The sequence below is a fragment of the Mus musculus genome, chromosome 9 (genome assembly GCF_000001635.26).
Source record: "Mus musculus strain C57BL/6J chromosome 9, GRCm38.p6 C57BL/6J".
Lineage (NCBI taxonomy): Eukaryota > Metazoa > Chordata > Mammalia > Rodentia > Muridae > Mus > Mus musculus.
Genome location: NC_000075.6, coordinates 110,095,870 through 110,108,503, shown reverse-complemented (window position 1 = coordinate 110,108,503; position 12,634 = coordinate 110,095,870). Strand labels below are relative to the sequence as shown.

The 12,634-nt window shown below is 45.1% G+C and overlaps 1 protein-coding gene across 23 annotated transcripts in view; it reads left to right on the top strand.

Moving 5' to 3' along the window:
- Positions 1–12,634, top strand: part of Dhx30 (DEAH (Asp-Glu-Ala-His) box polypeptide 30) — a 33,298-nt gene that overhangs the window by 9,113 nt on the left and 11,551 nt on the right. For 13 of the 23 annotated variants that reach the window (NM_001252682.1, NM_133347.2, XM_006512301.4 and 10 more), the window contains 2 exons: positions 9,645–9,775; positions 11,305–11,415. In NM_001252682.1, coding sequence (NP_001239611.1) covers positions 9,645–9,775; positions 11,305–11,415 — 242 coding nt within the window. Of the gene's footprint in view, positions 1–534; positions 564–7,416; positions 7,689–9,644; positions 9,776–11,304; positions 11,416–12,634 lie in introns of those variants that run through there. The other 10 variants (XM_030244644.1, XM_030244642.1, XM_006512310.4 and 7 more) reach the window with 2 other exon arrangements.

Genomic DNA, 12,634 nt, shown 5'->3' with positions numbered 1-12,634 from the left:
GTTCACCTCAGATCAACTTGTACCCATGTCCCATGGGCAGGGACAACAGTCAGAGCACAGGAGCATCTTTCTTTTTCTCAGACTTAAGTCTTTTTCTCCATTTGCCAAGACCAATGTTCCTGGTGGTCTTTTTGTCTTGACAGGCTCTCTTCCCTGCTGGGACTGCCTGTTCATATCCCTCTGCTTACTGGAAAGATCAGTATTTTAGGTCACTGAGTCTTTGCTACATCTGGAATGAGCCTGCCTAGTCTAGTTTCTATACAGTACTTTGAAGTTCAAGAACTTAGAAAAGGTGTGGGGAGCAGTTTCTGTGGCCTGTGGTGCTGCTGTGTTTCCACCACTTTCCAGTTCACTGTCCTCTGCTCTCCCATGGTCCTGACTTCTGGCAGCAGTGTAGCACAAATACATACTTGCAACCCTTCTGACCACCTGACTTAGGTTTTAAAAGAAATGCCACCCCCTACCATTGCCAAAACAAGAGTTGATTGCCCTTTTTTTTTTTTTCTTTCTTAAAATGCCCTGTAACTCGAAAAGGCTGAACGTTAACATTTCCAACATGGCAGGTGAGTGGCTCTGAGAGTGTTAGATGTGCTGTGGCTAAGCTCAAAGACTGTTTGTTTGGGTTAACTAGGGAGTCAGGTAGGCCGTGCCTCTGTGAATGCCAAGAAATATACTGTGCTCTTGGACTAGAGACTGCCCCGTGGTGTGACCCATAGGTGCTGCACACGGCTGCTTTTGCTGTGCCTCCAGGAGGCACGCACAGGTTGTGCAGAAGGCGTCTTGATGTGCATATACAGTTAAGCTGTCTTTCTCCCATGCTGCTTCTGTTTCCTTTGTGTGCATGCATGTGTGAGTGCACTGGTGGTGGTGGTATTAGGAAGGCCCTATACATCGGGCCTCACAGACACAATGCCACTACCACTGAGCTATATCCCCCCACCCCCTTTTTCCTTTGAGATGGAGTATTGCACAGGTGGCCTCAAAGTTCTAGCTCAAGCAATCCTCTTTCCTTCACTTTCCAGTAGGTGGGTTATAGGTAATGCCCTGGCACTTTAGAGGCATCACTGGAACTTCTGCCCTTAAGAAGGAGCTGTGAGCTTGTCGGTGGTGGCGCACGCCTTTAATCCCAGCACGTGGGAGGCAGAGGCAGGCGGATTTCTGAGTTTGAGGCCAGCCTGGTCTACAGAGTGAGTTCCAGGAAAGCCAGGGCTACACAGAGAAACCCTGTCTCAAAAAACCAAAATCAAAACCAACCAACCAACCAACCAAACAAACAAAAGGGCTGGAGAGATGGCTCAGTGGTTAAGAGCACTGACTGCTCTTCTGAAGGTCCTGAGTTCAAATCCCAGCAACCACATGGTGGATCACAACCACCTGTAATGAGATCTGATGCTTCTTCTGAGATCTGATGCTTCTGAAGACAGCTACAGTGTATTTACATATATATAAAAATAAATAAATCTTAAAAAAAAAAAAAGCCGGGCATGGTGGCGCATGCCTTTAATCCCAGCACTTGGGCGGCAGAGGCAGGCGGATTTCTGAGTTCAAGGCCAGCCTGGTCTACAAAGTGAGTTCCAGGACAGCCAGAGCTATACAGAGAAACCCTGTCTCAAAAAAACAAAACAAAACAAAACAGCTACAGTGTACTTACATAGAATAAATGAATAAATCTTTTTAAAAAATTAAAAAAAAAAAAAAGAAGGAGCTGTGAAAGCCAGATGTGGGCATAAGCACCTATAACCAACAGGAGGAAAACATGAGGATTAGGAGTTCATAACCAGTCTTGGCTACAGTAGTACATGATACTTTAGCTCCACGTACCCATAGAAAAAGAAGGTATGTAGGAAAAAGAGTATCTTTAGTGTTCAAATAAAAGAAGCAGCACCCAGAGGACAGTGGTCATCTGCATTGAGCAGGGACAGGTTTGGAATTGAAAGCAAAAAATGATCATCTCAGCTGTGTTGTGGTGGTGCACGCCTTTAGTCTTAGCACTAGGCAGCCAGAGCAGGCAGATCTCTGTGACTTCGAGGCCAGCCTGGAGTACAGAGAAAGTTCTAAGACAGCCAGAGCTACACGGAGAAACCCTATTTTGAAAAACCAAATCATCTCCTTTCCAGACCTGTCCCTATACTGCCACCAATCTCTTACCAAAGCCTCCTTCCAAAGTGGGTGAATATGTCAAAAAACAAAAAACAAAACAAAACAAAAAACCTTATCTGTAAGTGTCCTCTGCATCTTTTCCTTCCTGTCCAGAACTGAGGCACAGGGCACGGGCACTGGCACTAGAAACCCTGCAGGGTGATCTGCCCAGGCCTATGGCTACAGTGTGCTCTTTCCTGTGCATTCCTTATGCAATTGTGTTTTTCCCTGGTGCAGGACCTTATATTAAGGGGTATGTGACTTTCACGTGTGGGGGGTGCTTACCTGACTTGATAGCTCTTCTTTTCTTCATATCTCCAGTCAGCTTGACCATGTCTTATCATTTTGAATATGATAAGTTGAGTAAGTTGCCACATGCTGGCTGAGAGCTCCAGTGTTTTAGGTGTTAATAGATCCCCATTTCCTTCAAAGGTCCTGTTGTCTACACAGGGCCTCAGTTGTCTTGGGTTTTCTTCCATTGTTTTTTGGTGCTTTAAAGTTTCACTTCCTAAACATGTTGGCTTATACCTGTAATAAGCCAGCACTTGAGAGCCTGAGGCAAAACAGGATTGCTACAAGTTTGGGGCAGCCTGGGCTACATAATTAGCTGTCGTTACCATGAATCAAAATATAAGCGAAGCTTAAGCTCCTAAACATTCCCTGCAGACTCAGGTCCTCTACACCTTGACTCTGTTTAGTGGCTGTGTTCTCTCTGATCCAAAAGTGGACAGAAATATCTCTGAGAGCTGGTGAGTTGGCTCTGCAGTGATACTTACTGCCATGCCATCCTGATGACCTGAGTTCAATCCCTGGCACTCATGGTGGAAGGAGAACCATGAACATGCATACACACTAAAATTTAATAAAAGTATAAATTAAATAAAAAGAAATATTTCTAAGTTAATAAACATATATACACACACACATATACATACATACACACACACACACACACACACACACACACAGAGAGAGAGAGAGGTGTATGTTTTTTGTTTTTTTGAGATAAGGTCTCACTCTGTAGCTTTGCTTGGCCTGAACTCTGTACATAGACCCTGTACGAAGACCAGGATATTCTGGAACTCAGAGATATGCCTTCTTCCTCCTGAGGGCTGGGGTTAAATTCATGAGCCACCATGCCCAGGTTTTGCTGTCATGTTTTTCTGTTGCAATTAACTCTGCCATGATAGCAGAAAGGTAGCAATTGATATTCCATAAGCAAATTAGCATAGCTGTGCTCCACTCAGACTTCCTAATGGGGCTAAGATACACTTCAGGTTTAGTTTGAATTCAGCCCCCAGTGCTGAATAATTCAGGTGTGCTGGCACATCCTGAACTCCTTGCACTCAACAGGGTCAGTAGTTTAAAGTCATCCTTGGCTAACTAGCACTAGCAAGTGCAAGGCAAGGCTTGAGTAAAGGATACTATGTTTCAAATACCAACAGAGACCTTATAGTAACAGCAGTGGCCTGGATTTGGTGTGCAGTCAATGGCTTGCCAATGCCTACTCTGAACACTTGGGAGGAGATCATAGAAACAGAAGCCTTCCAAAGCCTTATGTGAAGAGCTTCCCTGACTCCACAGGAGTTGCTGGTATTTATGGAGTGAACAATCTGCTCAAGCCAGTGCCAGCCCTTAGAACTCTTTATAACTGGTTTTTATTATTTTTCCACATTCTTGATATCCAGTTTTGTTTTGTCTGGGGCAGGGTTTCTCTGTGTAGCCTTGTCTATCCCAGAACTCAATCTATAGACCAGGCTGGCCTTAAATTTGGAGATCCACCTGCCTCTGCCTCCCAAGTGCTGGGATTAAAAGCCTGCACCATCCCTGCCTGGCATGAGCTTTCTTTTTAGGTTGTATTTGTTGTTGCTGTGTTTAAATGTGTGTATAGTGTGTGTCTGGTACAGGTCAAACGGCAGCTTTGTTGAGTCGGTTCTCTTCCTGGCATGTCTCTGTGGATTGTGGGAGCTAAACCCATGGTCTTATGCAGGTCAGTCACTCTGTCACTGACTGATAGCCACAGCTTTTTCTTAGTTTCAGAGACAGGGTCTTATTTTGAATCCTAGGCTGACCTTGTACTCTCAAATCTTCTTGCCTCAGGCTATTAAGTACTGGTTTTCTTTTCTTTTTGTTTTTTAAATATTAATATTTTATTCCAGTTTATTCTCATAACTACTTTTATTATTATTTATTTATTTTTGGATTTTTAATTGGATTTTTTTATTTGTTTACATCTCAAATGTTATCCCCTTTCTCAGTGTCCTCTCTGCAGACCCCCATCCCATCCTCCCTTACCCTGCTTCTGTGATGGTGATGGTGCTCCCCCACCCACCCATCCACTTCTGCCTCACCATCCTAGCATTATCTACACTGGGACATTGAGCCTTCACAGAACTAAGGGCCTCCCCTCTCTTTTCTTTTTCTTAGTGATTTATTTTTATTTTGTGTGCATTGGTGTTTTACCTGCATATGTCTGTGTGAGGATGTTAGATCCCCTGGAACCGGAGTTACAAACAGGTGTGAGCCACCATGTGCGTGTTGGGAATTGAATCTGGGTCCTCTGAAAGGGCAGCCACTGCTCTTAACCACTCAGCCACTCTCCAGCCCCTTTGTTTGTTTGTTTGTTTGTTTGTTTGTTGTTTTTGTTTTTCCGAGACAGGGTTTCTCTGTGTAGCCCTGGCTGTCCTGGAACTCATTTTGTAGACCAGGCTGGCCTCGAACTCAGAAATCCTCCTGCCTCTGCCTCCCAAGTGCTGGAATAAAAGGCGTGCACCACCACCCCTAGCCCCTTTGTTTCTTTGTTTTGTTTTGTTTTTAACATAAAATTTCAGGCATCTGTTTAAAATATGTTTTTTAAAAATAGAGAGAATGAAAAAAAAAGAATAGAGAGAATGGCATAGCAGATGCCCATGCTCCTGTCATGAAGTTTAGACACTTAACAGTTCATAACAACTTTTGCTCTGTGTATACTTTTACACTTGCTTTCTTTGGAAGCAAGGCCAAGAATCATGCATGAACACACTTGTGCCTTGAATTCATCCACCTGCCTCTGCACAAATATGCAGGCAAAACAGCCACACACACACCATTGTGGCTGACCCAGCAGAGCAGATTGTGTTACTGAGGAGTCTTGACGGGCACAGCTGCTTTCTAGGTGAGGGTCTTTTCTCTAGACTTGTTTCCTTCAGCTCTGAAACAACACAGTTCTCACTTATCCTCCGCCACTGTTGTGCCCACCCTGACTTGGTAAATGACTTCATCCTTGGGATGAAAATTGGGCTATTTATAGTCTTTGAGGACCATTTTTGAAACTGGTTAGACTTCTGTCTGACAAAGTAATGAGCCACACTGCCATATGCAAAGCCCTTGGGGAATCATGTGTTTTTTGTTTTTTTTTGTTTTGTTTTGTTTTGTTTTGTTTTTTCGAGGCAGGGTTTCTCTGTATAGCCCTGGCTGTCCTGGAACTCACTTTGTAGACCAGGCTGGCCTCGAACTCAGAAATCCGCCTGCCTCTGCCTCCCGAGTGCTGGGATTAAAGGCGTGCACCACCACGCCCGGCGTGTTTTTTGTTTTTAAGACAAGGTTTCTCTGTGCAGTCCTGGCTGTCCTAGAACTCGCTCAATATATCAGGCTGACCTGGAGGTTGGAGGTATTTGGCCACTGTCTGGCTTATTTGTGTGGATGTTTTGCCTTCATATTTGTCTGTCCACCATGTGCATGGTGGCTCATGTAGGCAGGTGGTGGTTGTGTATGTCTTTAATCCCAGGACTTGGGTGGTAGAGGCAGGTGGACTTGGGTGGCCTTAGGCAGGTGGGCCTAAGGCCAGCATGGTCTACAGAGTGAGTTCTAGGACAGCCAGGGCTATACCTGTCTCAAAAACAAAGAAGCAAAAAAAAGTCAGAGGCGCATGTTGGCCTCAACTTTTTATTTTCTATTACCAGAGATGACTTAGAACTCCCAGTCCTCCTTCCTCCATTTCCCAATGTGGGATTCAGAGACGTGCTCCCACTATACAGTACTGATGCTCAAATCTTGTGAACATGATTAATCTAAACTCCATCCCCAGACCTGGTTTTTGTGGTGTTTTGTTTGTTTGTTTTATTTTTTGATGCAGTATATAACCCACGTTAGCCTAGAACTTCCGTGGAGACCAGGCTAGACTTGAACATGAAGCAGTCAGTCCTGCTGCTGCATCTGAGTGCTGAGTTACAGGCAGGTCTCACCACACATTTGGTTTTCCAAGACACAGTTTTTCTGTCCTTGGCAGTCCTCACATGTACAGAGATCTACCTCCCTCTGCCTCCCAAAGGCTGGGACTAAAGGTTTGCACCACCGCAACCAGCTTAGTAACATGGTTTTTTTTTCATTAATTAATTAATTAATTTAGGTTTCTCCAGACAGGGTTTCTCTGTGTAGTCCTGGCTGTCCTGGAACTCACTCTGTAGACCAGGCTGGCCTCGAACGCAGAAATCCGCCTGCCTCTGCCTCCCAAGTGCTGGGATTAAATGTACAAACACCATGCCGAGCAGTGATGTGTTTTAATGAGCTCTCTAGGGGATTATTCAAGTCATGGCTAGAATGAAACACATTTCTTCTTCCCAATTTAGACAACTTAAACTGCCAACCACCCAGCAAAGCTTTCTCCCAAGGTCCAGAGACATTGATGTCCACCCTCAACATAGTCACTGCTTTCAGATCTAATTTCATTCCCAGCCCTCCCAAGTCCTCAGAAGCCTTAAGAGACAGAAGAAGAATAAAATCCAGGCACAGTAGTTTGGAAGTAAAATTGCAGCCTTCACCCAAGTGAGGAAGAGCAGGTCTCCACTCTTAACTGTGGAGTCGGCTCAGTTTCTTGGCACAGTGCTTTCTCCCTTGACTCCAGTCCAGGGATTAAAATCAGTTTATATTTAAGAGGTCTTCTCTATCTATTCTAGAGTCTTCACCAGGGTTACCTATAGGAGATGGGTGCCCTGCTTAGCACTGTATCAACAACCAAGTCAGGCATTACAAAGCAGTTTGTAAGGAATTTACCATGTGTAGGACCTGGAGGGAACTTGGCTCGGTTTTTTGAATGGACGTTGAGCAAATACCTAGCGCTATTTTCTAAAATCATCCTATTCCCTTTCCTGGTTGAGATCCAGATGCCTAGTCTGTGGTTTGGATTTCCAGGTGAGGAGGCTTAGGCTGTGGTATGCATCCTAGCTGTAGCCTAGCTTTCATGCTCTCAGGTCGGCACCGAGTCCCCCCGGCCAGCAGAGGGCGTACGGTAATGCTGCCAGTTGCTGAGCCCTCGAAGGTACTGTCGCGGTCTGGGGCCGCAGGGACTGGTGGGATCGCGATGGCGGCTGCCAGGCGGCTCATGGCGCTGGCTGCCGGCGTCTCTCCGCGCCTCCGGCCGCCGGATCCCCTTGTCGCTTCCGGGCGACAAGGATGTTCGCGCGGCTTCTCATCAAGCTTTGTCCGCTCTGATGGCACTCAGGAAGCTGCCGAGGTCGAATCAGAGGTGGCCCCTAGCGAGCCTGGGGAGGGTGACGGAAGCATGGTGAACGGTGAGGATAGTGAAGCTGAGATTTGGCTCCGATGTCCTTGACTAGGGAAGACAAGCAAGGGGTGCGGGACAGCGCCCGGTCAAGGCTTTATTCTGGAAAGTAGTTTAAACTTTTTACATCTGTGAGTCTCTGCCTTGCTGTTAGAAAGCCTGGTGTGTCTTAGGTCCACCTAGAACCCAGCACACCTGCATGTAGATGGATGGGGGCGAGGCGGGGGGTGGGGGGAAGAATCACTTAAATATCCTACTTCTGCCAGGTTGAGTGGCATTGAGGGTTAGCTCTGACATCATGATTAGTACATCATGGCCATTAAGATAGGTGGAGTGAGCTCGCTGGCCTTTCTTTACCCATCTTGAAGATCTGGGGGTGTGGTGTCTGTGCATATCTACTTAGCATAGGGCTGCAAGATGGGTTCAACTCTCCTTGAGTCTGCTTAGGAACTGTTTATAACTACTTGGTTCTTACATGATTCATAACACAGCATTTAGGAGAGTGGTCCAGGCAGGACCCTCCTATTGTGCTAGTTGACAGAAATCTGTTCCAGATAAATATCCCAAATTAGATAACCAGGTTATTCCAGAGTTTTGGAGGAATATTTTCAAAATTTAGCACTGGTGAAATGGGTCCTCTGGTAAAAGCGCTTGCATACAAGTCTGGTAGATAATAAACTCAAATTCCAACCCCTTATCACAGTGGAGGGAGAGAATAGGTCTGCCAGGGCTAACCTCTGACTTCACGTACATGTGTACACACATATTAATGATTTTTTTTTTTTTAATTAGGGTCTCACTCTATAGCCCTGGCTGGCCTGAAACTCAGAGATTCACATGTCTTTGTCTCCCAAGTGAGGGGATTAAAAGTTAACACCTGCTCAGCAATAAATGAACTTTTAAAAAGACATAAGAATTAAATACAGATCCTATCTGAACATGGCTGGCATTCTCAGGTTCCCCTTGAAGAATACTCTATCCACTGCTAGGTGAAAATTTCTCAAATAATTATGATGAAGCAAGTACATGGTACTCTAGATCAATTCCACTGTGGAGTAATATAAGCTTAATGTAATGCCACACATGACAGTGGCAAATGAGGAGACTTCTGAAGCCTTCTCTCTAAAGATTTCTGACTCTGTGTGAATGGGCACTTCATTTTGTTTTGAGTTGGGCCATATTGCCTCTTTGTGGTCCAACTAAGCCCTTGTCTGGCAGGAGCTGCTGCTAGATGAGATATGGCAGACATTTTTGTTTAGAGGTTAATGTCGAGAATAAGTGGAAGGGAAGGGATGGCCTCCTGGTGTCTGATGCCCCTTTCCGGTATGTCAGGGAGATAGGCGGGGTGGCTCATGCTCTGTCTTGGCTGGGAGCCTTTCTGTGGGCTCTAGAGAGGACTTCGGCAGAGGGCTGGGGTTACTTGCGAGTGGAGGCATGATCTTGAGCATCTGGGTCTCACCCCGCTCTGCAGGGCCTGCCTGTCCTTCTAACTCTGCACTGCTTAGGGGGCCTTGAGCTCTCCTGCATAGATGTGGAAGATACTTTGGTTTTGTTTGTTTGTTTGGATTTGTTGTTGTTGCTGTTTTTCAGACAGGGTTTCTCTGAATAGCCTTGGCTGTTCTGGAACTCACTCTGTAGATCAGGCTGGCCTTCAACTCAGACATCTGCCTGCCTCTGTCTTCTGGGTGCTGGAATAAAAGGTGTGCGTAACCACCACTTGGCGTTTTGTTTGTTTTTTGAATACCCTCTTTTAGACATCAGACTCACAGAGTTTATTGACTAACCAACCCAGGACTCCTAACTCCATTGAGTGCTTGGGGGTCCCGAGCCAACATCTTCAGCCCAGAGTGACTTAGATTGATACACACACACACACACACACACACACACACACACACACCTACCTACCTACCTTATGGAGTTTCGAAAGAAAAAGAATTGTAATTATTCATTCTTATTTTCTTAGCTTCTAGGGACCTATTAAAAGAGTTTCCGCAGCCTAAAAACCTTCTCAACAGCGTGATTGGAAGAGCCCTTGGCATCTCACATGCAAAAGACAAGTTAGTCTATGTGCACACGAATGGACCGAAGAAAAAGGTAAGTATTGATGGCTAAGTGAAACACTGGTTTGACTCACAGAAAACTGGCTACTCTTCCCTTTCAGGGTTTTTTTTTTTTGTTTGTTTGTTTTTTGTTTTTAAGATTTATTTATTTTATTTATATGTGTACGCTGTAGCTGTCTTCAGGCACACCAGAAGAGGACATCAGATCCCATTACAGATGGTTGTAAGCCACCACATGGCTGCTGGAAATTGAACTCAGGACCTCTGGAAGAGCAGTCAGTGCTCTTAACCACTGAGCCATCTCTCCAGCCCCCTGTTTTTGTTTTTTAAAGAGGCCAAAAAATTCTGTTTTGTTTTTGTTTTTGTTTATCTGTTTTTGTTCTTCTAGACAGGGTGTCTTTATTCCTGGGTGTCCTGGAATTCATTTTGGAGACCAGCCTGGCCTTGAACTCAGATCTGCTTGCCTCTGCCTCCTGAGTACTGAGATCAAAGGCATCTGGCACTGATCTTTTGCTTTTTGTGGAGATAAGGTTTTGTGTAGACTAGGTTGGCTTAGAACTTACTCTGTAACAGGATCTGGCCTTGGATTGCTGGTTTTCCTGCCTCCACTTCCCAGATCCTGAAGGTATTCTATACACATGAAAAATGACTTACAGATGTGTGCCACTGTGCACTCAGAAGAGAATCTCATAATACAATTCAGTTTGAAGAGTCAGCCAGTGCTCTCTGTGCTTTGTGCAGGAGGAGCAAGCACAGCAGGTGGGGGAAGGAGTACTCATCTTGTCAAAGAGGGCCTTGCCGTACTTTGTGGCCTAGACCTCACAGAAGCATTCAGGGAAGCCATTCTGAGTGACGGTTCTTTTTGGTTGGTTGGTTGCTTTGAGACAGGGTTTTGCTGTTTATCCCTGGCTGTCCAGAAAATTACTATGTAGACCAGGCTGACCTTGACCTCAAGAGATCCACCGGGGTCTTCCTACAGAGTGCTGGCATTAAAAGTGTGTGTGTCACCACACCCAGTTTGGTTTTTTTTTTTTTGTTTGTTTTGTTTTGTTTTGTTTTTTTAAGATTTATTTATTTATGTCGTGTATGTGAGTTTCTCCAGACACACCAGAAGAGGGCATTGGATCCCCATTATAGATGGTTGTGAGCTACCAGGTGGTTGCTGGGAATTGAATTCAGGACCTCCGGAAGAGCAGTCTCTTAACCACTGAGCCATCTCTTTAGCCCAGCTTGTTTATTTTTGATACAGGGTCTTATACATTCCCAACCTGTCCTGGAATTTACTTTGTAACGTGATCTTCTGGATTACAGGTGTTGACTACCATTCCCAGTTCTTTTTTTTTTTTTTTAAGATTTATTTATTTATTATATGTAAGTACACTAGCTGTCTTCAGACACTCCAGAAGAGGGCATCAGATTTCCTTACGGATGGTTGTGAGCCACCATGTGGTTGCTGGGATTTGAACTCCGGACCTTCGGAAGAGCAGTCAGCGCTCTTAACCACTGAGCCATCTTGCCAGCCCACCATTCCCAGTTCTTTATTTGCTTTTTTCACTTTCCCAGAAAGTCACCCTGCACATAAAGTGGCCCAAGAGCGTGGAGGTGGAAGGCTATGGCAGCAAGAAGATTGATGCTGAGCGTCAGGCTGCAGCAGCTGCCTGCCAACTCTTCAAGGTGAGGCTCCTCTGTTGAAGGCCCACGGGCCTGGGAGACTTAGCCCTTGCTCTCTCTTGAAGTAGTTTTGCTTCCAGGGACATTTTGTGATGTTGATACAAGGTTCAGGCATTCAACTGAACTGAGCCCTTCCTATTTCCTATTTGTGTGTGTGTGTGTGTGTGTGTGTGTGCGCGCGCGTATGCATTTGCATGTGTGCTAGCTATGTGTCATCTAGGGGTCCTTTACAGGTGTCATTCCTGAAAAGTTGTCTACATCGTTTTTCTGTTTATTTGTTTGCTTCTTTGAGACAAGGTCTCACTGTGTAGCTTGGCTGGCCAAGAACTACTGATGTATAGACCAAGCTAGCCTTGAACACAGAGAGTCACTTGCTTATGCTTTTTGAGTGCTTGGACTAAAGGTGTGCCTCATCACAGGTGGCCTGGTTGGCTGCCTCGCATGTCCTATGATCCACCTGTCTGCCTCCCCAGTCCTGGGATTATAAGTGTACACCACCACTAGCTGGAGTTTACATCAGAGTTGCGGATTGAATTCAGCTCTTCCATGTTTATTTGGCAAGCTATTTACTGACAGAGCTATCTGACTTCCTGGCCTATGTCTTATTGTAAAATTAAAAACAAAAAGCAAAAAAACCCACAAACAACAACAACAACAACTTTTTTTTTCCCTCAGATGTGGTCTTTCTGTACCCTGGCTTGTCTGCAATTCACTATTGTTGGGCAAGCTGTGTGCCTTCGAGAGTGCTGAGACTTTTATCCTGAGTATTTTAGGATTAAAGGTGTGGCCATGGCTGGATGTGGTGGCGCACTCCTTTAATCCCAGCACTCGGGAGGCAGAGGCAGGTGGATTTCTGATTTCGAGGCCAGCCTGGTCTACAAAGTGAGTGGCAGGACAGCCAGGGCTATACAGAGAAACCCTGTCTCGAAAAACAAAAACAAAAAAAACAAACCAACCAAACAAACAAACAAAAAAGGTGTGGCCACCATCACTGATTCAAGAGAAAAAAATTTTTAATCTTTTTTTTTAAGATTTATTTGTTTATTTTATGTATATAAGTACACTATAGTTGTCTTCAGACACACCAGAAGAGGGCATCAGATCACATTGCAGATGGTTGTGAGCCACCATGTGGTTGCTGGGAGTTGAACTCAGTACCTTTGGAAGAGCAGTCAGTGCTCTTAACTAGTGAGCCATCTCTCCAGCCCCCAAGAGAGAAATT